Below are 24,596 nucleotides of genomic sequence, written 5' to 3'. Positions count from 1 at the left end.
TAACCTGTTTAATGTAATCCTTAGCTATACAATGTGTCTATTATATGGGAGGGGACTTATAGGATAGGAGGGGGGAGTAGATAGTGGGGGGTAATAGGGATACCTAGCTGGACTTCTGTATAAGAAGAGACACACAGCTTATGTCTGGGGTTGCTCGATTTGAGATGTGTGTGTGTCTCCGAGCATCCTGTTATTTGAGAACTCGAATAAACATTTAACTGCTTCTCCACCTTGGTGTGTCTATTGGAGCGAGATACACCGGGCAAGAACCACTGTTTGCTGCCTCAGGCCTTTTAGGTCGGCAACAGTCTTGGCGTCCCTGGGTGGGCTCGAGGCTAAAATCTAGCCTTGCCCGGACCCCTCCTGGAGGTCGACGGATTGCGGCGACGACCGACGCCCAGCGCGCACCGGTGATTTCATCGGGGGCCTCGGCGAAGACGCAGTGTGGTCGACCCCGGAGGGTATTACGGTGCAACACGCTCAAATAGTGGAGAAGCAGCTGCGGGTGACGGTGGGGAACCGGTCCCGTGGATAAGGTAGGAACAGTCCAGTGCTGTTAACCTTTTGTTTGCCTGTTAAGACCTGGGGACGCCCAGTGTCTTCCCATAGGTATGGGGCAGGAACAGAGTACAGGCAGGGCACGGTGTACACCCTTAGAATGCATTCTGATGAATTGGAAAGTGTTTGAAAAAGATCCATTGACTAAAAGTAAATTGAAAAGATTCTGTACAGTAGACTGGCCTCAGTACCAGCTAGAGGGCCAGGAGAGGTGGCCACCGGAGGGATCACTTAATTATAGCACGATCCTTCAATTAGCTTTGTTTTGTCAGCGAATGAATAAGTGGAATGAATTTATGTATGTACAGTTGTTTATGATGTTAAGAGATAAGTCAGATCTCTTGTTGAAGTGTAATTTGACTCCGACAGGTTCGGTAGTCACTGGTGTTAGTTCCCCGAACCCCTCCCTGGTTGTAATGGCAGAGTCGGTGTCCCCTTCGGCTCCTACACCCCCACCATATAAAGAACAGGTACTCTGTGCTCCGGGGATTTCCCCCTCAGTGGGACTTTATCCGTTGATTACTGAGACTGTGGTAGCCCGACATGGAGCGGAGGGGCGCCAGGCCACTACTATGCAGGTCTACACGCATGTGCCTTTTAATCCGGTGGACCTAGCAGCCTTTAAGGTACAGGCAGGGGAATTTTCAACGAACCCCAGCAAGTTTATTTCGGTTTTTGAGGGATGTTTTGCCAGTCACAAGCCTGACTGGGATGACTGTAATATCCTTATGAGGACCCTGTTGTCTGAAGTGGAGAGGAATCAGGTTATAGCCAAGGCAAGGGAGGAGGCACAGCAGAGGCATGATCGGGATCCGCTTAATGTCCCCATTCCTGCCGACATGGTCCCCACAGCAGATCCTAGGTGGAATCCTAATGATCCTAATGGTCAGACCCGCCTCACTGTGTACAAGGAGCTGCTTTTGCACGGACTTCGACACTCAGCTGTTCGCCATAACAATTGGGCCAAGCCTTATGAGCTCATACAGGAGCCTAAGGAAAGTCCGGTAGCTTTCCTGCAGCGTATTCGGGATGCCATTCGGCAACACACTAATGCAGACCCTGATGCTGAGGCAACTGAGGCAATTATAAAAGGTATCTTTACCAGCCGTGCGGCCCCTGACATTAAAAGGAAATTGCAGAAAAAGGAGGATTTAATGGGAATGTCTATGGCTCAGATTTTGGAAACTGCAAATAGGGCTTATAGCCTTAGAGAGGGAGAGAAGGAAAAGAGGCAAGTGAAGATGATGGTTGCAGCAGTACAGGCTGGTGGCAGAAGAAAGTTTCAGGAAGGAGGTGGAAGGGGCCGGGGAATGAGAGGCCGTGGACGTGGGCGCCCTGGCCCACAGGAAAGGCGTTTGGGTCGCAATCAGTGTGCCATATGCCGAAAGGAGGGACACTGGAAAAATGAGTGCCCCGAGAGGGAAGATATTCCTATGATGGCAGCAGAGAATCAAGACTAGGGGTGTCAGGGGAGACGGACTATCCTGCCCCCGGAACCCCGAGTAAAAATGCGGGTGGGAAATTCAGAAATAGACTTTTTAATAGACTCTGGAGCAGCTCGAACCGCTGTAAATCAACCCCTTCAGCTGCCTGTGGCAGATTCCCTCACTGTGGTCGGTGCTACAGGGAGAGGAACCAAGTGTCCAGTGTATGCCCCAGCAGAATGTGCTTTGGGAGACAGAACTCTCTCCCACAAGCTGGTTTACCTCCCTGACTGTCCAACGCCTCTACTAGGACGGGATCTGCTTTGTCGCTTAGGTGCAACCCTGCATTTCACCCAAGATGAAATCACTCTCACCCTACCCCCAGAGAATGCCTGGATAATGACTCTTGCAGTTGAGCCCTCAGCCATGCAAGCCCCAGAGTGGAGCCAGTGGGAGGACCAGGTTTTTCCTCTAGTATGGGCATCGGGGGTCCCAGGAAAGGCAGCCCATCATACCCCCATTAAGGTTCAGCTCCTGCCAGGAAAAGGTCCAGTGCGGATCAAGCAGTACCCGATCAAAAGGGAAGCCAGAGAAGGGCTGCAGGAAACTATAGATCGGTTTTTGAAGTACGGGGTACTGCGAGAATGTCAGTCAGCCTGGAACACCCCCATCCTGCCTGTTCGAAAGCCCAATGGCACCTATCGGTTGGTCCAGGACCTGAGGGCGGTTAATGAGCGGGTTAAGACTCTGCACCCCCTTGTTCCAAACCCGTATACACTCTTGGCATCTATAGGGGGGCAGTACACCCACTTTTCGGTTCTGGACTTAAAAGATGCTTTCTTCACAATTCCGGTTGATACTCAATCTCAGGAGATTTTCTCCTTTGAGTGGGAGGATGGGAAAAGAGTTAAGAAACAGCTTTGCTGGACTGTGTTACCTCAGGGATTTAAAAACTCCCCTACCCTTTTCAGCCAGGCTCTGGCTAGAGATTTGGAAGAATGGGATAATGCGGACAAAATCCTCCTCCTGCAGTATGTAGATGATTTATTAATTGCTGCTGTGGGTCTGACTCCTTGCCTTAAGGCTACTGTGAGCCTCTTGAATTTTGTTGGACTCCGAGGATATCGGGTGGCTCGGAGCAAGGCTCAAATTGCCCTCTTAGAAGTACAGTACTTAGGGTTTCACATACGGCAGGGAGAGAGACAGCTTTCAAATGAAAGAAAGGAAGCAATTTGTCAAATCCCTGTCCCCAGCAATCGTAAACGGCTTAGGGCTTTTCTGGGCATGGCAGGCTTCTGCAGAATATGGATCCCAGAGTTCGGATTGTGGGTTAAACCTTTGTATGAATGTGTTAAGGGAGCAGACCACGACCCCTTTCACTGGTCCTCAGAAGCTGACAAGGCATTTAAAGTGTTAAAGAGAAAACTAATGGAAGCTCCAGCCCTCGGTCTGCCTGACCTTTCTAAGCCGTTTCAACTGTATGTGCATGAAAGAAAAGGAATAGCCCTGGGAGTACTTACTCAATTATTAGGAACCTGGAGACGTCCTGTGGCATATTTCTCTAAACAACTGGATCAAGTTGCTAAGGGGTGGCCAGCATGCTTGCGAGCGGTCGCAGCAACTGCCCTAGTGCTTGGTGAAGCGGAGAAACTGACTTTGGGGGGAACTGTGCAGGTGTATACCCCTCACATGGTCCAAGCCCTGCTGGACACTAAGGGTGGTCTCTGGCTCACCCAGGCTCGGGTAGCTCGGTACCAGGCTAAACTCCTAGAAAATCCTGAGGTTTCCCTGCAAACCTGCCCCTCCCTTAACCCAGCCACTATGTTGCCAGAAACAGAGGAGCAGGAACATGACTGTTTAGAAATCATAGATGCCCAATACTCCAGCCGTGCAGACTTAAAAGATCAGCCACTCCCAAATGCAGACCATGAGTGGTACACTGACGGCAACACCATGTCAGCAGCAGTTCAACGGTAAGAGACAGAGAAGCAGCTATTGTATAAGCTATAGGAAATGCTGAGTTATACACAAGCGATTTGCTGGAATCATATAATAAAATGTGAAATTCAGTGTTTAGCTCAGAAAGGAGGGAAAGCTGGCAGGAAAGTTTATGACGACAGTGTTCTTCAGCTATTAAACTACGAGAATGAAGAGGAATTTGGGGAGATGTTGGAAAAACTAAAGGTAAAATGCTGTGCATCCTTTCTCAGCCATTTTGATCAGAAACTCAGAAAGGTCAGTGTGTCAAAGACTGGCAGATGGCTATTGGAAGAAAGATAGGTAAACCAGTGGAATTACAAAAAACAATCAAAGTCTGAATTCTGCACTGAGTAGGCTAACTAAGCTGAAGGAAGTGAACATGGACAAAATGGTGTTGACTTTCTACTTCCTGCATCTCTTACCCAAGCATGCAAACAGTGAAATCCAGATCATATTGAATTCCCAGCTGATTATGTGCCTGTAGACAAGATTGTGTCCTTTATAAATGGGGTAGTGTAACACAGAACATGGGTTTGGATCAAAAGAGATGATCACAAATCAAAGACCATGGAAGATCTAACTGTGTATTTCTACAATCACAGTCCAGCTGCTTCTCAATCAGAGGATTATGCGCAAAGGAGTATGTGGTTAAATTATTCCCAGTTGAAACATGTTCCTGCAACAGTTCTCAAACATGTTGCCACATATTGGCAGCATGAAAGTCCAAAGGTAAAAGTCTAAATGCAAAAAAGGCAGCATATGCTCTGAAAAAACTCAGGATGAATGCAAGAAAAAGCAAACCTGGAAGGAAAAAAACATGACAAAAGGATGAACTCCACACATTGGCAGCATCGGATTCCCCTCTGATGAGTGAAATCAGAATTGATGCTGCGAAGAGAAACATCAAAGGAGGAAAATATGAAAAGGGGACAAGTCGAGGTAAACGTGTTCCCAAGGGGAAAGGTTTGTCTTCCTTTCAACTGGACAAGTTTGATCCCAGAGCACCGCCGTCATCATGGTCTCCCAAAACAACAAAAAAGCTATATCAATTCTGTGGAAATCCTCAACAGGTTGTCCACCCATGAGTGTTCATGTACAGAACATTTACAGTAATGCTGAAGACATGAAGTATCTCTAGAACAACTAGCTAGCTGACACTATAATTGACTGCTTACTAGTTTCCCTAGAGAATGTCACTGAAACTGATGTTAACAGTTTTCAGCCCATTTATCATTCGCTCAGTTAAGTTACCTGAATACACTTCACATGTGCACAAGTTTGGCATAAAACCAGATAGTATGGTGAAGGACTCCTCAAAATGTACACAGTTTTCACTGAATCTCAGTGCTTGTTTTTCTGAAGTGGGAAATTATTCTGTATCCAGATTCCAACTAAGGCCTCTCCACCAACTACATTCACATGCTAAACACTTATAGAACCACAGATGGCTTCTAAGATCAACTGATCTGTGTGGATCATTCATGTACTGCTTGATGTTCCAGTTTGGATGATTCACTGTGCAAATGAATTTCCATTTTCATAGCAGAATATTTACTGTTTAGCTTATTTTTGCACTTTTATTGTATTTTGTTTCAGAAATGTGTAAATATCTGAATATATTAAATACATTAAAAAAAACTACTATACAGGTGTGCTTTAGATGTGTTTTATCATCAAAGTTACTGGTTCAGGTTTTTGCCCACTGACGGTTTAACAGACGTCAACATAAATGCTGTAAGAAACTCATCATGAATGATCTTATGTGTTTGTTCCACATGTAGACTTACTTACTTAACCCATTTCAACTTGAAAACATACTCTTCTCAGACATGTAACCCAATATCCAGCTCTTAACGGGTACCAAGAAAAAGTAGTTCTTGATAGCATGGGTGGGGTTCTTCATGGTTCTTGTTTAAGCCATTGAGATTTCAATAGTTCTTTATAGCCATTTACCATATTGGCTGGTTCATTGCTAGTTCTGAACAGCAGTTTTTAGGATTGAAAGGGAAAAAAATCTGTTATTAAACTAAATGAGGAAGTAAGCATGTCAACAGAAATGTTAAACTTTTGTAGCTCTGAATTTGTGTTAACGATACACTGTTTAAAATAACAGCAACTGTTTGATCTTAACAGGCAACTCCAGGCCTGTGCAATAATGATGTACGTGTAATGATGAAGCTCCTTTTGTAACAAGTAGAAATAGGGCCTTGTAACAAGTAGAAATAGGGCCTTGCTATACGTTTCTTGGTAAAGAAAAGGGGAAATGATGTTAAAAATCCATTCTGATTTTAAAAACATTTAGATTGTAACACAGAACCTATGAAATAAGGTTCCCTATAAAAACAAAACAAAAACTGATTTGAAATGTTTCCAGCAGTAAAAGATTCCATCTCTCTACCGTGGCACATGACAGACCTTTTTTAGTCCCATTTTTTCTTAGACTATATGGAAATACTATATAAAGATACTCCTACTACAGTAATAACAACAGGCTAATAATAACACATAACATTTTACTGCACAGGTGGCACAGTATTAAAAGTTAGTTTGGACTATGTTTTCACAACCATTACATTTTTTCTAACATGGCTTCATATTATATAGGCCAATGCACTATTTTTATTCTCTTCACTTTGGCAATCTGCAGTTCCAGATATTTGTAATCGGTAACACACAGCTGCACTGCTTGGAAGGGGCTGTTACAGCTTAGTTCAGGCAGGTTTTTCAGTAGCTGTGTGTAGCTCTCCACCTATTTGCATTACATGTATAATTTCCATCATCTGTGCAACTTCAGAACAGACAGTGGTTCCAGCACCTTTCTGGTTCTGTGAGGGGGGGCCGAATGACAGCATGTGGTTACCCGGTGGCCTTCTTACCGGGCTACTGCCCTCCACCTGGTACCACTTTTTTTCACTCAGTTTTGGTTATTAAAATGTATTCCTATCCATGTGCCAGAGCACTCAGATTCTTCCTCCACAACGTGGCCTGGGGGGAGGGAGGGATCACACACTGGGACAAGGAAGAGAAGCTTGAATAGCTGCCCTCTCCCCCACAAGGCCCCAGGCCTGCCCCCCCTTCAAGGCCTTGCGCTGGGGCCCAGCCCTTCAAGGCCCTGCGCTGGGGCCCAGCCACTCCCAGGCCTTGCGCGGCTCCCTGGGGGCAGGGCCCCTCCCTCGCGCCCCCCAGGCAGTGCTGACCAGCCAGGCTGGCTGCGATTTGGACTATGAGACCCGGCCACTCCCCCGCGCCCGGGTCCTGCCAGCCGCCGGCCCTTGGACCCGGCGAAAGTCCCTCTGGCCGCAGACGGGCGCAGCGGCTGCAGCCCAGGAGCAGCACAAAGCGACCGAGGCGCCGACTGCCGCTCACCCCCGGCCTCCCCGCCGCGCGCCCCCCGGCGGCCTGTGCACCTGCGCGCGGGCAGCGGCCGTTGCTGAGGAGGAAGCGCCGCGAGCGGCCCCGCCCCGGGTGGCTGAGGGAGGATGGCGGAACAACACGCCGAGAACCTGTCGGTGGTGGTGCATCGCGCCGGGGACCTGCGCCTGGTACGGCCGCCCCGCCCCGCACAGCGAGAGGCGGCTGGGGGGAGGGGATCCCAGCCCTCGGAGGGTGTTGGGGGGGTCACAGCTCTTGGGGTTCGGGGGTGGGGGGTCACAGCTCTTGGGGTTCGGGGGTGGGCACTCAGGGAGTTTCTGTGAGTTTGCAGCCCGCTGTTGTTCAGCCAGCCCAGGACACTGCCTTAATCATAGACGTGTCAGGTCTCCCCAGTCCATCCTCTCAGGGCCAGGGCAGGGTTATTCCCTACAGGGCATTTCTGGTGTTTTTGCCAATTTGGATTTCTGTGTTCCACATGGTGAGGCTCCCAGCTCTTACCTATGGAAATGTTTTCACATCTAATACATCTTTCTGGCAAGAAGCTTCTGGCTTAAATTCATCTTTAGTTAATTTCATCCTATTCTTTCTACTTAGACCCCCTGTAACACACTAAATAATTCCTTTCCCTCAAATATCAGTGCACTCTTAACACGTCTCCCCTTCCCCTCTTCCCAGTCATTGCTTAGCTAAGCAGTTAACTCTTTTTTATTTTTCCTCCAGCTCCCCAATTGTTTATATTGCTTTCTTCAGGGTTTTTGCATATTACATCTAATAAGGTGTCAGATCATTGATGATGCTGTTTAATAAGACTCAGTCTAACCCAGATCTACTCCAACTATGTCCATTGCTGTTAATTGTTGCCTGTTGTTTCTGTCCTTCAACCTGTTTTGAATGCACATGACTATTTCTGTCCAGGCCAGTTGGCATTAATTTACGCAGTGACTTCATGTAATACAGTATCAAATGACCTACATGAATTAAATGAAGGAAGGTTTGGAATCTTTCTGGTCTTTGGCAAGGCTGTTTTGTACCTCCTCACAATTCAGAGGACTTAGGGCCCTCGCAAGCCAGGAGTGGAATGGAAGCTCCCTTTGCCTCTGAGTTTGGCAGGGAGTGAGGATTGTAGGGCTCAGTGGGTTAGCTGGGGAGACAGGGGTTGGCACTGCTGAAGCTCTATTTGGCAAGGTAGGGGCACTCCCAAAGGAGGGGAAGATATCAGACAAGAGATGGCAGGGAAATGACGCTGGAGAAGTTTCACCACACTAGACTGCAGAGTGACAAACTAGCCTTGCAGTCTTCTCTGTTTTATCCAAATTCTGTGCAGTCCTCAGGATCCAGCAAGTTGCTAGCATGAGCCTCCGCTGGCAAAGCGTGGGCATCCCTGTCATACAGGTTCTGGCAAAGAAGAACATTGCTAACATACTGTTTGTATTGCATTTGATGGTGTGTGGTGCGGAGGGCTGTGGAAGCCATACAGGTCAGTACATATTCCTGTGCCAGAAGGTGCTGCTGGGAAGCAAGAGAAAAGATAAACAACATTTCATGGTGTACATTTTAACAGCTCATGTGAACATGGCTAACAGCTAGGAATAACAGAGTGCCAACGCTGACCCAAACTTGCACACTATCGGCCTGATTTTCATTAGTGCTTCAATCTGGACCCCAACTTTCTGGCTGCAGTCAGGTAGTTAGACATCTGTTGTGTGTACAGGTATTTGCATTTGCAGATTTGAAAGATGCCAAATAAGAGGCCACTTCTGAAAATCAAGGCTTATGTCTTAATGAACTTTGATAAGCAGTGAGGTAGCCACAGAAAATAGTTCTGATCTGGCAGGTGCTTGTGATTAAATATGGACTTTGGTCACCTGTTGTGGCTCAGTTTCTTTTTATTGCTCCAGTGCAGCTCAAACAAAGCATAAGCAGTGTTACATACAGTGTGTGGCTCACAGCCACATTTGAGATAGCGGTAACATCTGCCAAAACAGTATTAAAAAGCAACACTTATAATAATGTGCATCTCATACACACATAATGTACAGTTTTCTAAATAGAAACATAGGAATTGCCATACTAGATCACACTCAAGGTCCATCTAGCCCAGTATCCTGACTCTGACTAAGGCGAAGTGGTGCCCACTTTGGATCACCTCATAATTTCTAATACTTAGAGATTGGCTTAAGCCCTGAGACAAGGGGTTTAATATTCCTTTCACAGTATTAGTTAGCATTAACTGTAATAACTGGATAGGCTTATTATTCATATACGTGTCCAATCCCTTTTTGAATCTCATTAAGTTCTTTACCTTAATGACTTCCTGTGGCAGTGAGTTGCAGAGTCTGTTTTTTCTTTGTACAATCTCTTGCACAATGGGGTCCTGATCCACTACTGGGACTCCTAGGTGCTATGGTAATACAAATAATAAATAATATGTATATGTTGTATTTGTATAGTATTTACATGCTTTTATCAATTTTAATTTTGTCAGTTTTTAATTTAATTAAAAATTCCCTTTATCACACTCATTATCATGTCCCCTCTTATTTGTCTCCTCTCTAAGATAACAGTCCCAATCTCTTCAATCTTTCTCCGTATGAGAGTTTTTCCAGACTCAAGATCATTCTTGTCGTTCTTCTTTGAGCTCCCTAATGAACAAATGGGTGCATGTTTTTTTTAGGATGCTCTTAGATACTCCACTTCCAGTATTGTGAGCTTCGTTATCTTTTATACATATTGCAAGCTCCTATTTTCACACACAACTTTTCTGAAAAAAAGCTGAGGTTGTAAAAATTGTGTTTCACCAATTTACACATTTATTAGATGCTTTCTATACATGTGGATAACTCAAAAAAGGCTTTCTTTAAAAGCTTCCAGTTCACTCTGGCTGTGTCCTGAGTGGGACAAAGATTACTGGAACCAGCCCAACTTATGAAGATGTATATTCAAGAAAATGTTTAAAAATCAAAACATTTTAAATTACATTGTAACACATACTGATCCTCATCTGCGCCACACTCACACATCACCATACAAGGCAGGCTGCTGACCAACCATTTGCATGGTGGTGAGCGTCTGGTCTATGCACGTGACCATTTGATTAGGATTGATTTGAGAATGCATTGTATTTCATGTGTAACTGGAAAAACCCATTCATGCTTGATAGGAGAGGATACTTTTGGATGTGCTCAATCATCCTGGAGCCATTCCTTTGCTTGATGGTTTTATCTTCTCGGTAGCAGGTAAAAAAATGAACCTCTTCATGGCAAATTTTCTCCATTTCTCTGATCCTTGGAAAACAGCCACCAATGTAGCTCTGCAAGTGTTGTAATGTTGATCTCAAATAGTAAACTTGACATATGAACACCTCCAGTGCATTTATGATCTCATCAATGACTGTCTCAGCCATTCCAAGCACCTTCAGTGCGAGAGAGTCTTCAGAGGCTGAATCAAATGCCTTCCAGAAAGAAAATTGTGTCTTCCATCCTGAAAGGGTGTGAAAACCTGGCAGTGTGGCATCTTTTAATGGTCTAGGAGATAGGAACACATCTCTGAGGGATATACAGTGATTCTGTTCTCCAGCAGCAGGAACAGAAACAGAATTTGCAGAAGTCTTCAGAATTACAAAGAAACTCCACTGAAAAGTGCGAGGCAGAAGTTTCATTATGCCATGTGACAATGAAATTCTTTGAGCAGTTCTTTGCATGCTGTAATGTTTTTCCTGCAGTATGTGGTTAACTCATGCTTTCTGCAAGTATGGGACAGTAGCATCTTCATTGTGATATTGGAAATGTTTGTGGAGTCAGTGATTTTGTATTGGACAGGTGCAATACCATGGAGTCTATTCTTTTTGGTAATATTTGTAATAGATGCCTACATATACGTGTCAGACATGAGGTGGACTTCGTTATAGGTCCAGCATTTTCTCTGTAGGCCAAATCTTGGCAGGTATTGACAGTTTCTGGTTTGTCGAGAGCTTGTACCTCAGCCATACTATCTGTGATTGCTACTCTGAAAGACCTCTGCTGGGATAAGATACCAGTCACATCAATAGGTGCTGGCTTAAGAAGACCATGCAAGATGTGCATAAGTTTGTTTTTCACCTAGCACACATGCATTTGCTCCATCACATTCAGACATCAGTTATGATACCTCAGAGAACTCCTGCTTTCCAAAGTCTCATGTAGGTCAACATGACACTGGGATCTGGACACAATCAGGAAACAAACAAGTGATGACTTGTGGTTAGCTCTGTAATAGTTCCTGCCACCTTCACTTTGACTGTCGTCTTTGCATTTGAGGAATGCTTCTTGATTGGAGCCCATTGATTGATGGAGCCTTGGATAATTCTTTGGGTTTTGAAGGCTTGATACAAGTCATGACCCGAAGGATCCATTCAGCTGACATCTTTAGCTGTCTCATCACTGAAGACTGCTTTTGTCATGATATTAATGAGCTCTGGTCCATCATAGGAGAATGGTTTGCCAGTGTGAGTAAGTTTATCCTGTAGCTTTAAAATTGCCCTTTCTTGGCATTTAACAGCACCTAATGAGTCTAGATGGTGTTTGGTTTCTTTGGGGGAGGTCATCCCACCCAAGCTTAATGTTTCATTTAAAGTTTGATGGAGTTCTGGATTGTCAGGAAAAATCTGGTGCTGATGTCACTGTGACCACCAATGCACCATTTAAAGAAGTAGTACTGGTCACATGGTATTATTTCTTCAGGTTTGGCATCAGCTATGGACCCCTGAAATTCCCATGTGCTGCAATACAAAATGCTTTTCTGTAAAAATTTAGTGGCTGCAAACAGTGTTCACATCTGTTGAACTGTTGACATCAGTGCTTTCTTCCACTTTTGGTAGCACCATGTCTTTTGCAGATTTTAACGATATGCCCTGTGATTCATTTCTGTAGATAGGATTACTAAAAACTTTGTCCATATCCTACAGTTCATCTTTAGTAAGTGCTTTAAGAGCCTGTCTGCCAAGCATTTGTTCCTCTTCAATCCCGTTCAAAGCACATATTCTCTCCGTACTTAGTCTCTGTATCAGCCATTGCCATCACTTTCTCATCCATTAGAGCAATGGTGCCCAACGCAGTGCCCGTGGGCGCCCTGGCACCCGCGGGGGCATCTTAATGCGCCCACGTCCTGGCCCCCGGGAGAGCACCCGCCGTAATGCTGCCGAATTTCAGTGGCATTTCGGCGGGGGCGCCTCTCGATGACGACGCTTGTCGCCAACCAGTGATGTCATTGAGAGGGGTCGCCCCCGAATTTCGGCGGGGATGCCTCTCGATGATGATGCTTGCCATCAAGTGATGTCATCAAGAGGCATCGCTCCCGAATTTCAGCGGGGACGCCTCTCAATGACATCACTTGTTGATGGCAAGTGGCGTCATCGAGAGACGTCGCTGCCGAAATGCCGCCGAAATTCGGCGGCATTTCGGCGGGTGCTCCACCACTGCAGTGGTCCTTCGTCTGGTGCCCACCATACGAAAAGGTTGAGGACCACTGCATTAGAGTCTCTGCAAGGCATTTTATGAAATCCAGCTTAGTCACGTAGGGCAGGTCTACACTATGGGGGAAAATCGATATAAGATACACAACTTCAGCTACATGAATAACGTAGCTGAAGTCGAAGTATCTGATATCAAATTACTTACAGTCCTCACGGCGCGGGATCGACGTCCGCGGCTCCCCATGTCGACTCCGCTACCGCCGTTCGTGTTGGTGGAGTTACGGAGTCGACATGAGCGCGTTCGGGGATCGATATATCGCGTCTAGATGAGACGCGATATATCGATCCCCGAGAAATCGATTGCTACCCGCCGATACGGCGGGTAGTGAAGATGTACCCGTAGTTTGCAGTAGTAATAGTATCATTATTTGTTTCTGTTGCTTTGACCTTTTGATGCAACATGTTACCTATGTTCTTGGTGTAGCACTTGATGTGATACACAATGTCATATGCATAGGCATCTTTTGGGTCAGTGTACCCCCTTTAATTTACTTTCCATGCAACATTCTTGCTAACAATGACTGCTTCATACAGTTTCTCACCTGTTTTTCATGTTGAAACTGTGCTTAGTGGATGCCTTTGGGCTTCCGGCTTACTGCAGAAGAAGCAGATGTTCTTCTTGAAATGTATTCCATGGGAAATACTGTAAGGCAAGTCTCACCCACAGCTGTCATTTGTCCTGGCATCTTCAACTTTTCCTGATGCTCAACGTACTTCCTCTCCAAACATACCAAATTCAGTTTATGGGTGCACTTATAGCTTGGAAGGTGCCACTGAGCATTGTGTTTAACCAGGTCCTCCATGATGGTATTCTCCAAAGATTCACTGCTAGTTGGAACTCTTTGTCTCCTCACTGTGCCTAAAAATAATCAAGACCAAAGTAAAAATGAGGATTTTGTAATAAATTACTTTGGGATTGTAATTAATTATGTTATGTTAATATGTGTATGCCATTTGTGAATGGATTCCAGTAGCTTCTGTCTGGATGCTGATGTCTTAACCAGTGCCTCATTACAACTCTTTTGGCACAATAAAACTGATAATCAGTACCACTGAACCACTTCTCTTTTTTTGCTGATGATGGCACAACTGGAAGCACTCCTTCCATTTATAGTAATCTTTCACATAACAAAAAAAATCAGGTATCATATTTCTGAGCATTAACTGGTAACATAGTACTGTCAGTGGAGGGCCACAATTTAGCTTTGTGATAGCTGCACGTTTGACATGGGCGTGTTAAAGTATAATTTAAAAAAATGATTTTAAAATATTTTTTCGTATATATACTTCTACATAATTGTTCTAAGTTTGTCGTGTTTGCTACTACCATCATTGTTTTCATGGGAGAAAGGCCTCTCAGATGACAACTCTCTTGACCCACTTAGGACAACATTGTGTTATCAAAATTTCCACGAACCAGAGGACCTGGAGCTGGGAGGCAGTGTGTTCCCCTGCCACTCCTCAGAAGGTGGCACCATTGAAATTATGATTCTATAGATTTTTATGAATCAAATGACACCTCACTTACCGTTCTACCATTAACTTCTCAATAGGATACATGCTTTGTAACTATTTGTCTAGCTGCAGTATTGTACAACGAGATACCTTTAAGGAGTGAAAGACAGACTCTTTCGGTCCAACCATCACTCTCCTTGAATCTTCACCCTGCCCCCCCCACCCACTTCCCTGTCCTCACGCACACTGGACCTGATTCACATTTACACTTACTCACTTTTAAATCACTCTGACTGTTTTAAGGAACCTCGGTGTAAATGAGCATCAGGCCCACCATGTTTATTTGACGTTACAGTCATTAAATCACACTAATCAAATCTCATGCTTTCCCGAGCTTTATGCCCTGGCCTACACTATTAAATAGTCAAGGAAAGCAAAGACAGCAGGGTGGGTTCAAAAGCACTGCTGGGATTGAGACTCTATATTGAAGTGTAGTGCCGTGGCTCCACTAAAAAAGTCAGCATTTGCCTCACAGAGATATCAGAGATACTACAATATTTCCCTAAAATGGGTGGTAAATCTGGTGTCTCTGATGCTCTGTTGTGGTAATCTCTACATGACTGCTGTAGCTGATGCTCTGTGGACCATCATAACAAGACCATCCACTTCTTCAATCCAAAGTAAAATTTGCTTATTGACTAAACATTTAAATCGTCTTTGGAGAAAGGTGCAGCAAAAGATAAACATAGTGAGGTGAAATAAAATCGAACACAACATAATTCTCTTCACTTTCATGTTTGCTTTCCTACTGTGATAGTGATGTCAAATATTGAGTTTAGTGTTCATGAGTTTTTTAAATTGTAAATTCTTTTAGGAAAGAATATCTGCGTGCAAAGGTCCAACGCCCGGGTTTATGTGTGGGAGTGATTAGGTTAAGACACAATGTATGACTTTGATAACGAAATAACTTCTAAGCAAACGGATTATACGGTGTTTACGTTAGTCCCAGCGAAGGATCAATTCCGTTTCCATTGCAGTCGATGGGAGTCTTTCAACTGGGAGTTGGGCTGGTTCCAGTAATCTTGAAAAGACAGAGGCAACCACCCCTCTTTCATTTTTAAAGTTGGGAAGAAACTTTGCAGCAAATCTTTCAAGAACTCAGAAATCCACTTTTCCTCCCCATTATACACTAGCTCCCCAATCCTGTGAACAGAGACAGTTATAGGGGTTTGAAAGCACAGTGTTTATTTTTGTACTTGGACATTTTGTTTAACCTCCTTGTGTAGTGAAATCCTAAGGACTTATTCTTTTTTCTTTGAATACTTGGGAGGAGCTCAGATACCACAATGTTGGGGAACCACGTAAGTATGTAAATATAGACAGAAGAGGTAAAAGTCCTGCAAACATATAGATTACCTTTTATTGGTGTGAAATGTGACCCCGGGTTGTAGCTGAGCCCTTCTATGTATGACAAAGTAGCTGTGTAATGCTCATTTTCCTGGGATCCTCAGGCTCCACACTGTTAAATAGCCACTGTACCCTGCTTCTTTCATGCTCCCATTAATTCCAGTTGTGAGGAGGGGAAAGATGGTGTTTTTGCCCTCAGCCACATGGAATTTTTGTGGTACTTTCCCCTTCCACGTGTTTTCCCTGTGATTGGTCAATGATTCAAGTTTTATAATGCCTCGTTCATATAAAAATCTCAAGGAACAGCTATTCCAGCAATAATAGCATTACAAGACAAGGGCATGAGAATGGGCATTTAGAAAGGGATATTTAATCCTGACTGTCTTTATAAGTTATTGCTTTACTGTGAATATCTGGTTCAAAAGCCACTTTGGTTTCAGAGGATGAGTTTGTTTTCAGATCATGGGATAAGGTGCTGAAACCACAAGTCCTGTTCCATTCTAGGGAAGTTTGGTGTATAAGACGTGATCCCACTACTTTAATTACTTATGTACTGGAGAAGATTCTAGGGATTTCTCAGAAAGCAGCCCCAAATTTTCATGCAAACTGAATGCTTTTTGTTTGTTTCCCTATAGGAAAATCGCCCAGTCCCAGAACCAGGTCCCAATGGTAGGTCTCTAGGGTGACTGCCTGCCTTCTACCTTGTGGTTTTCTTTATAAGTGTAATTTCTTTTTAAATTCTCTATTTACCCTTTGCTGATCTCCCCCTGCAAACCAACTATAGTGTCTATGATAACAGATAACATTGCCCAAAAAGGAGCATGTAGGTGGAGCAGGTCAAGTATTGCATCCATTTGAAAGGGGATGGTGGTGAAATCTGAAATGTATGTGGCATTAGCTAATGCCCTCTCCCTATGTTTTAGCTTAACAAGATCTGGGAACAATAACAACTTATGAAAGACACAATCCTGAGGGTCCTATTGAGAAATGATGCATAAGTTCTGGAAAATTAGTTCTCTTCCTTTAAGACCTACCTGCATCCACTCTGCTGAAGTGTAAGTGGATGGGACTTAGGGTGCCCAGACAGCAAGTGTGAAAAATCAGGACAGGGGGTGGGGGGTAATAGGAGCCTATATACGAAAAAGACCCAAAAATCGGGACTGTCCCTATAAAATCGGGACATCTGGTCACCCTAATGGGACTTGCACTGAGAAGGAAGAAGGTGTAAATAAAGTTGGGCGAGAGACTAGGTTATTTTAATAACATCTGAATAACCAGCAGTGTTTGTGTGTTTCATATTACCTTCCTCTGAAAGAACGATATCACAAAGGGGTGCTGATGGGAGTTGGAAACGATCTGCACTTCTCAGGATTGGGCTCATAGAAACTAGAGAAGGAAAAATTAGCTAGAAACTCCATTCTGGCCTCATTCAGATAACAAGCTTGTAAAATGGAAATTCCATTGAGATTTTGATGCCGCAGGCTGCTTATCATGTGATTGGAAACACTAAACATAGTTTCATCTTGATAATCTGATTACCCTAACCCTGAAGTATATATGCTTTATTGCTGCGTTCAAATGCATAGTACACCATTCTATCTGAAAATTGTTCAAGTAGCCAGAAGTTCTGTAAAGCATATTTAATCAAAGGTCCCATTTGGCACCCAGACTTGAGCTCTCTTCTTAGATTACATTTGCCTTCATTTACAAGATATGTATTTTATTTTAATCTCTTGGAAGTTTTAGGTTCTTATGTAGAATGTTCAGATTTCAGTAAGTATCTCATAAATGTCGACTATCCTATAGGATGTAATTGCAAATGTGTTACTATGAAACATTTTAGTAAATGATGGTGAATGGATTAGGGAGGTAAAGAAATAGAGGGAAAAAGATGATTGAAAACCTATTGAAACTTGTCTAGTCCACCCCCGGGGCTAGTGCAGGATTGTTCACTAGTGTATTTTCTAGTGATAAACATTAGAATGAGATTTTCAAAAGTGCTCTCAGCATTGGCCTAATTCTGTTCTCATGCAGTTGGTCTCTGGTTTATGACTCTTTCTTTCTTTGCCAGAGGTGCTGCTGAGGATGCATTCAGTTGGGATCTGTGGGTCTGATGTCCACTACTGGCAGAATGGTAGAATTGGGGACTTTATCGTAAAGAAACCCATGGTGCTCGGGCATGAGGCATCCGGAATCGTCATCAAAGTGGGGTCATCAGTAACCCATCTGAAACCAGGTGAGCAGCTTCCTTGTGGATGGTTGCCTGATATGTACTTTCTCTGTTGTGATGAGGTTGAGAGGCTGGCCTGCTAGGAAATATTAAATGTTCATTGTGCATTGATGAAACATTAGGATTCCTGCAAACCAGAGAAGCCTAAGTCAAAACCTTCAGTTTGGGAATGATAAAAAGAGGACGAAGATGGTCCAGAGATGTGAGTGCCAACCTGGAACTCGGCACTCCTGGGCTCAGTCCCCTGCTACGCTAGACTTCTTGGGTGACCTTGGGCAAGTCACTTAATCTCCTTTTGCCTCTGTTCCCCTTTTGTAAAGTGGGGATAATAGCACCACCTTATCTCCCAGGGGTGTTGGGAAAATCAGTACATTAAAGATTGTGAGATGCAGGGTACTATGATAATGGGGGCCAGAAAAGGGCCTTAGATGAACATCTTAACTTGGATTTGAATTTCATAAATGACTCTGCCTTTATATTGGGTTAAAACTGGTGTGCAGGTCCCAGCACCACTGGACTCGGGGTTCAGGAGCCAGAGCTGGGTCCCAGTTTTATGATTTGCCCCAATATCTACCTAAAACACAGCTGTTGTCCTTTATCTGTTGGTTCACTGCTCTCTTCACCCCTTGCACAAATCCTCCTAACCAACCACCAGCTCTTCCAAGCCAAATCTGGCTCTCTTTTATTGAAAAATCAAACCTAGAGTGAGATGTTACAATAAAAACAGCTCCTCCTGGGTTTTGTCTCCTGTCCCTGCTTTACTGCACAGTACATTGGGCAAATTGAGATTTGTTGTGATTTGGCCAAAACTGTCCCCACACAAACGACAAGGCTCACTGCCATCCATCACTCACTTTGGACATCTGACTTCATGGCACTTCTTAGGAATCACTTGCTTTGACCTTTTGGAGAATGCTAATATGATTTGAATATTGCACGTACGCTGTTGTGTTTTTAAAGGATACATGTTGAACGTGCAATCCAGGCGTGACCATAAAGCCTTTGTAGACCATGCATCTGAGTCACTCTTGCTGCTTGTGAATCCTTTTATTGAGCCATTTAACTCAATATAATAACTTCCTTTTGCTGTGTGTACATGTTCCAGAAATTGAGGACATCTGGCATTGATGGTTAGGTGCTGGCTTACTAAGAAATGTGGTGCATTATTTCTCGTTTACACCACTGTAAATCTAGGGTAACTGTTAGCTTCATTAGAGTGACTCCAGATTTAAATAGGTATAACACAGAACAGAGTTTGGCCCCAGAGTTAGATCTGTAGGGCAGGAACTAAATCTTTCTCTGTGTTCTATGCAGTGCTGCTTACGCTGATGCCACTCTGTAATTAATAAACAATAGTGATGACCAAAGGGCCCTTCATCTGCCTGGACATTCTGAGGGGGACCTCTGAGCTAGAGAGCTGACCACAGCCTCACTGAGGGATTTGCCCAATGATTGGCTTTCTGGTGCTGAGTGAAAAGGGCTAGAAGCATTTTGAATGTTTTATGAGTTTCTTATACTCCCTTGTGCAGCTCTGGAAAACCTGACTGTGGAGCAGGTGAACAACTGCCCCTTTGCCACTCTGAGCTGTCTGAGGATTGATCAGGCAATGTGGAGCTCTGCCACATGGGAGTAAGGGCATTTTGTGCTCTATTTGGATGTATTTTGGATACTGATCTCCTGACTCCTACATGCACTTCCAGGTCTTTACCAGGAGCCCAGCCTCCCTCTCCATCATAACTGTCAGTCTGGAGAGCAAGTACAGTGATTGCCATTAAAATCCAACGTTTGCCAACAGATCCTGCATGGTGATTCCGTTTAGTTCATAATGCGGGAGATCTCAGATACCACTCAATGGTACTCTGTAACAAACGCTAGCTTTTTGATGGGAATAGGAAATCAGCCAATTTACAGTGATTAGACTGAGGGGAAGATGTAGGTAGTGCTGCACGTGACTGATCCGGCATCCTCTTAGTGTCTGTCTGTCTCTTGCATATTATATTTCCTTCTGTAATGATGAACAGTGTGTATGGCTGGGTCCCTGGGGCTGGGTGATGAGTCTCCGTAGCATGGCATTAGGGAAATAGATTCAAGTGTATCAAAGGAAGTCTTTGTCTTTCAGTGGGTGTTTACAGAACAGGGTAGATCTCTCCCTTCCTTGGCATCTGTCTTGATCATTCAGATCTCCACATGGTGCTGTGCCCACACACTCCTTGTCTCACCCCACCCTCCTTTCACTCACTCAGGCGATCGAGTGGCCATTGAGCCTGGTGCTCCGCGAGACTTCGATGAATTCTGCAAAATCGGACGCTACAACCTGTCTCCAACTATCTTCTTCTGTGCGACACCTCCCGATGATGGAAACCTGTGCCGATATTATGCACACAATGCCAACTTTTGCTACAAGTCAGTCACACACTCCCTCTGTGTGGGGTTAGCCATATGGCTCCTCCCTCTCTCCCTCAGCCATCTGCACAATGGGGATAGTAATCTAGTTACATGAAGCGCTTCTTGTTATTTCCCGAGATGCCCCTGGCATGGGTGGGGTTCAGATTGAGGCCTGGTTGCCAAGTGTTTGGGAATGTGATCTAGAACTTAATCTGACCTCCTTTGTACTGGCCTCCTCTGTAATGCACTTTGAGAGCTAAGGATGCAAATACTCTAGAAGATCTAGGGATTATTTATTTATGTGTTTGTTTATCTTTGTTTTTATCTCCACTTTTCACTATGATATCTGAGAACTTTATGACAGGAAGTAGTTAGACGTTTCCTTCCTGCAGATTTCCTGTGACTTTATCACTGCTTTAACCCCAAAGAATTTCCTTTTCTTAATCCTCTCTCTTCTTGCTCTCATTTCTACAAGGCAAGGTAAGGCCTGATGGATTTTTGGGTTCTGCTGTTGGAAACTCAAGGAGAGCCAGCCCTGTTGCTGCCCTGTAGAAAGCACTGCAAGAACTGCTAAACCTGCAATACGATTTGCTCAGTTATTAACTGAGAAGACCTAGGCTGGTCCTGATTGTCCCAGGCAGCCAGTACCCCTGCTAATCCAGCCTTCATGCAACACTGAAGATAATTTTGACCCCACTGATGCCAAAGGTCACATCCTGGTTGTCAGAGAAACTTACTTGGGCTCCGATTCAGCAAAACATTTAAGCATATGAGCATCCGTATTGCTTGATTGCAATGGGACTTAAGCACAAGCTTAATGTTAAACATGTGCTGAAGTACTTGCTGAATTGGAGCATTAGAAAACCTAGCAGCCCAAATTCATCCCTGCATAACTGCTCTGACTTCAGTAGAGTCATGCCAGGGATGAACTGGGTCCAGCATATCCACCCCTGGAAATACTCGGTCGGCAGTGCCATGTAGATATTTAATCTATGGAGTTTGCTCCCCTTTTGAGGCCTGTATGGAACAGGGAGTTCCATGTACACTGAAGAAAGAACAAACCCGTAAATCCAGAAGTGCACTAATGCTAGGGACTAACATTCCTCTTTCATTTGTGCCTGTGCATGCTCTAGAAATAGCATCCCTGATGTTTGCTGGGTTGTCAGAAATGGACCTTCTGCGTTGGAATCATTGTCTCATAGTGACAGGATTTTGTGCTCTTACTGGAGGGCCTTGGAGTATTTTGCAAACATTCATGAATGAAGCCTCTTTGCAAGGTAGCTAAGTATGATAATCCCTCTTTTTAGATGGATTAATTGAAGAACACATTGACCCTGTGGGCCAGCGGCAGAGCCCCAACAGATTCTCAGTACCCTGCTCTGTGCAGGGAGGGGACAAGTATCTGGCTTGGTTCCTTTTTTTCAGGTTATAATAAAAATCACACTTTGCCTTTCAATAGCACCTTCCATGTGAGTATATCCAAGCACTTTGAAAGCATTTATTAATGTAACCACATGGCTCCTGGCAGATGGGCAAGAATCATTCACCCAGGAAGTTATAGACTTGGTTTTCAAAATGTGAGACTGGATGATGGACTGATTGTGTGTGTGTGTGCGCACATGTAACTGGTTGTGCCCCTGAGACAAGAGTGATGTTTTCTCGTGTCGCTATCATCACTCCATACCCCAAGCACAGCTCCCACTGGAAAGGGCTGAGGACTCCACAAAGGCCACTAAGGATCTTGTTTCATCAATCAGATTTTCCTGGGAATTGAGTAGATACCCTGGTAATGGGCAGCAATATAGAATCCTTAAAAAGATAGATTAGTGAACTCCCTCCCCCACTAGTAACTGCTCAGACAAATTATCGACATGTACACCCTTGTGCACAGTCCTGGGCTGCTTCTGTTCTGAAACCCGGCCCACAAAGTACCACGTCAGTATGCAGCTTAGCACCAGTGCTTGCGCTGATAAAGCACTGGGGTAGTTTTATCAGAGACCCAAATCCTTACTCAGGCAAAATTCCCCCAAAAATCAGTTGCTCAAGGATCCTGCAGGATTAGGTCCATAAAGCAATAGAGTGTAATCTGCTTTAGCACAGGTTTATTGATTTTTCTTCAGAAATCTCTGCTGCAATAAACTAGACATTTTCCTGTTAACAAACATAAAGGCCATTTCTCATCTGGGTTTGAATCTGGTACCTAATGAAATGTCAGCACTGGAATTTGAGATCCAATTAATCTGAAAAGGTTTGTCCCTCCCACTCACTGTCCACTAGAGTGCACTGCTGCTGTCTGGCAGAGGAGGGCTCCTTCAAACTGGGGTCCTAAACAGCCTTTGGAGATACTGGTAGCCCCGACTAGACCATGCTGTTGCTTAGGGATATTCTTCACTGTCAGAAGAGTTTAGCTGATTGTGACAGTATTTCTGCTCTGTTAGGACAATTTCCTTCTGTTTGATCTGTCATTGTTTCCTGGAAAGTCACTGTTTTGATTCATGGGGCAGCTCTCCTCTTGTAAAGGAAGGGAACTTTGATTTGTACTTGAATGAAAAGTGCTTTGGCTAAAACTTTTAAGCTTAGGTGCCCAGAATTACCCCTCCGAATCTATATTTAGGCCCCTGAAGTAAAAATGATTTACAGAGCTGTGGTGGGAGTCAGCAGAGTTTCTCTGGCTTTATGCTACCCAGTTGAGATCAGAATCTGCCCCTCTGACTTCAGGCTGCTCCTCTGCTGTCTCAAAGGAGGGGCCTTGTCAGCTGTCACTGCCCTCCATTACCCGATTTTATGGAACACTTTCCTTTCAAATACAGTTTCCAGTGCCTGTTTTGTGAGAGGTTCCGTTTGCCTGGTAAATTTCTAGAAGGCTGCATTGAGCCCCAGGGAGCTGAGGCTCAACTCTCTTGCAGCAGCTCAGAAGTGTCTGTCTTATAGCAGAACCATACTGTCTGTCTCCCTCCTGCCATGTGCCTTTTGTCATCCTTTACTCCTGTTCCAACTGCATACAAGACACTGCCACTGTGGTTTGGGAGCGTTTGACTCCCTCTTTGCACCAGGTGTTAGTTACTCCACTGACTATGGAGAGCCAAGGCCTTCAATTCTTCTTGGGAGAGTGAGTGCTAGGACCTAGTTACCAAGTGTTAAACTCTTTGTATATACCACACATTTGTATGAATATCAGGCCAACCCACCGGTTGAAACACTTCCCGCATGTCAGTGACCAGCAATAGAGTATGATGGGGTAATGAACAGGGGGATGTCTGATCTTATGTCCCTTTGCTTTGTGAGCTGAAGTGGCCACCTCTACAAGCTATAGCATTTCATGGGTCTGACAGGAGTCACCTGGGGGAACACTTCCCTTATTAACCTGAAGAGTGGATGATCTGCAGCACATTCTCCCTCTCCTCCGGGAATAGAACAATGATAGAAGTTGAAGGTGCAGAAGCCTTCTCCCCCGTACCCATCCATGAAGGCAGGGCACACCTCTTCCCCACAGCACATTGTTGAACATTCTCATGAATCACTGCAGCAAACAACAAGCATCATGTTTTCTAGGGTGGGTGCCTAAATTGTGCCTGCCAAAAGAGAGATTGCAGAGTCTGATGGGTACTTAGTTGCATAGTAGCCCCTTATGCAGTGCTCAGGTCTGTGTTTTATTCCAATTATAAGGGCATTTTGCCAGCACAGTTTAGACATTAATCTTTGCAGATGTGGTCCTGTGGATTGTAAAATGTTAGCTTCACTCCACAACCATTAAAAAGCCCCTGTTGTGACTTTCCTGTGTCTCTGGTTCTTGCAGGCTTCCAGATAACATCACCTTTGAAGAAGGGGCCCTCATTGAACCACTCTCTGTGGGAATCCATGCCTGCCGAAGAGGCGGAGTCACTCTGGGATCCAAAGTCTTAATCTGTGGGGCTGGTATGGAATAATCCACCTCGTGCCTTGTGCTTCCCACCTGTCATGAGTGCTCTGTCACAGAGAAATGCAACAGAGTGACCAGCCTGGTCTCTAGGTTCAGGATGGAGCATTGTGTGTTGACAACTCCAGTCTCCATGGCCCACATCTCTGTATTGAGGCCGAGAGTGGCCTCGGGCAGCAGTGCACTCCTTGGCCACACTTTGGCCACCCCTGCTCCAAAATGGATTTGAAGTGCATGTTGTGGCTAAACAGGCAGTTTGGGTGGTAACAAGATACCTAGGAATCTAGCAGTATTCTCCTCACAGCCAGCCCCAAAGCTGGAGCAATAACAGCCATGCCCGCTGCCATTCTCAGTGCACTG

General features: G+C 44.6%; 1 protein-coding gene and 1 long non-coding RNA gene across 4 annotated transcripts in view; one reads left to right on the top strand and one right to left on the bottom strand.

Moving 5' to 3' along the window:
- The first annotated feature begins 7,136 nt into the window (after positions 1–7,136).
- The window catches only part of SORD (sorbitol dehydrogenase), a 36,690-nt gene continuing 19,230 nt past the window's right edge, over positions 7,137–24,596 (top strand). The window contains exons 1-5 of one of the 3 annotated variants that reach the window (XM_039492210.1): positions 7,365–7,504; positions 16,341–16,374; positions 17,777–17,941; positions 20,179–20,338; positions 24,117–24,235. In XM_039492210.1, coding sequence (XP_039348144.1) covers positions 7,442–7,504; positions 16,341–16,374; positions 17,777–17,941; positions 20,179–20,338; positions 24,117–24,235 — 541 coding nt within the window. In that variant the 5' untranslated portion in view covers positions 7,365–7,441. Of the gene's footprint in view, positions 7,505–16,340; positions 16,375–17,776; positions 17,942–20,178; positions 20,339–24,116; positions 24,236–24,596 lie in introns of all 3 variants that reach the window. The other 2 variants (XM_039492209.1, XM_039492208.1) reach the window with 2 other exon arrangements.
- Positions 7,708–11,499, bottom strand: LOC120373579. Its single transcript, XR_005585597.1, has 3 exons — positions 11,481–11,499; positions 9,637–9,735; positions 7,708–8,843 (listed from the first exon to the last, which is right to left on the bottom strand). It is a non-coding gene; the product is annotated as an uncharacterized LOC120373579 (long non-coding RNA).

The sequence above is a fragment of the Mauremys reevesii genome, linkage group 10 (genome assembly GCF_016161935.1).
Source record: "Mauremys reevesii isolate NIE-2019 linkage group 10, ASM1616193v1, whole genome shotgun sequence".
In the NCBI taxonomy this organism is placed as follows: Eukaryota; Metazoa; Chordata; order Testudines; family Geoemydidae; genus Mauremys; species Mauremys reevesii.
Note: the sequence above shows the minus strand (reverse complement) of the source record. Positions and strands in the feature narration are given on the sequence as shown.